The sequence below is a fragment of the Meleagris gallopavo genome, unplaced genomic scaffold (genome assembly GCF_000146605.3).
Source record: "Meleagris gallopavo isolate NT-WF06-2002-E0010 breed Aviagen turkey brand Nicholas breeding stock unplaced genomic scaffold, Turkey_5.1 ChrUn_random_7180001939284, whole genome shotgun sequence".
NCBI lineage: Eukaryota > Metazoa > Chordata > Aves > Galliformes > Phasianidae > Meleagris > Meleagris gallopavo.
The window spans coordinates 1-1,135 of record NW_011201198.1 but is presented as its reverse complement, the minus strand read 5'-3'; the positions used below and the strand labels follow the sequence as shown (position 1 = coordinate 1,135).

At 67.6% G+C, this 1,135-nt stretch overlaps 1 protein-coding gene across 1 annotated transcript in view; it reads right to left on the bottom strand.

The window, feature by feature from the left end:
• Window positions 1-1,129, bottom strand: part of POLR3C (RNA polymerase III subunit C) — a gene marked incomplete at its 3' end in the record, with an annotated part of 9,715 nt that extends 8,586 nt beyond the window's left edge. The window contains exons 1-2 of the mRNA XM_010727762.3: window positions 793-1,129; window positions 244-690 (exon numbers count right to left, since the gene is read on the bottom strand). Of these exons, the coding sequence (XP_010726064.2) occupies window positions 244-690; window positions 793-939 (594 nt within the window). The remainder of the gene's footprint in view (window positions 1-243; window positions 691-792) is intronic.
• Between the last annotated feature and the right edge of the window lie 6 nt (window positions 1,130-1,135).

The following is a 1,135-nucleotide window of genomic DNA, read 5'->3' as shown; positions in this document are numbered from 1 at the left end:
TCTGGAACGTCTGCAGAGAAGGAGACTGCAGCACCTCCCTGTGCAGCCCGGTCCAGCGCTCCGTCACCTCACCTAAAGAAGCTCTTGTGCACCTTTGTGCACAACTTCCCACGCTGCAGTTTCGGGCCGTTCCCCCTCCTCCTGTCTCACGCACTGCAGAAAAGAGTCCGGCCTCGCCGCTCTGCCCCCCAGCCTCAATATTTACAGGTCTGGATCGGCTCCCCTCTCAGTCTTCTCTTCTCAAGGCCCAACAGCCCCGCTTCGCTCAGCCTCTCTCCATAAGGAGACGCTGCAGCCCCTTCCCCATTTTGCGGCCCTCCGCTGGACCCTTCCCAGAAGCTCCCCGCCTTTTGGAGCCCGGACCCGGAGGCAGAGCTCCGCACCGCCAGCCTCCACCCTCACCAGGTCCCCGCACGCAGGGCGGCGGCGCCCACCTTCCATGGTCTCCGTCAGCCGATCCGCCACCTTCCTCACCACGGCGCTCAGCGTCATTTTGCCGTTGAGGAGCAGCTCCTCCACCAGCAGCTCCCCGGTGTCGCCGTACAGCGCCTTGGCGGTGTAGATGTAGCGCGGGTAGCGCAGGATGCGCAGCACCCGGCGGCACCGAGCCTCGTACTCCACGCAGCCGCGCTTCTGCAGCTGGTAGGCGGCCAGGTTGTGCTGGATGAGGACGCACAGCGCCTTCCTCACCTGCCCGAGGAGCAACAGCCGGTCGGTCAGGCGCTCGCGGGAGGCGTCTCGGCCCCGTTTTTGGGGGGTGCGGCCCCCGCTGCCCCCCCTCGGCCCCCATACCTGGTCCAACGCCAGCCCGGTGTCGGCGCAGACGGCCCGCAGCGGCTGGCTGCCCGTCCTCACCAGGTACGTCCCCACCTTCTCCACGATCTCCCCGAAATGCTCTCGCAGCAGCAGGGAGCACAGCTTTATCTCCGCCTGCGTCATGGCGGCGCAGCTGGGATCGCGGCTGGGGAGCAGAGCGGAGCCCTGCGGTTCTCAGCGCGGCTCCGGGGGCTGCTGTGGCACCGAGACCCCGGCCGCAAAACCTCCAAACCCCCCTCAGTGCCCCCGGCACCGGGCAGCTTCTGGGACGGGGGGAGAAGCGCCGTTCTCTGCAGCTCTGGGGGCAGAAAGGAGCGGT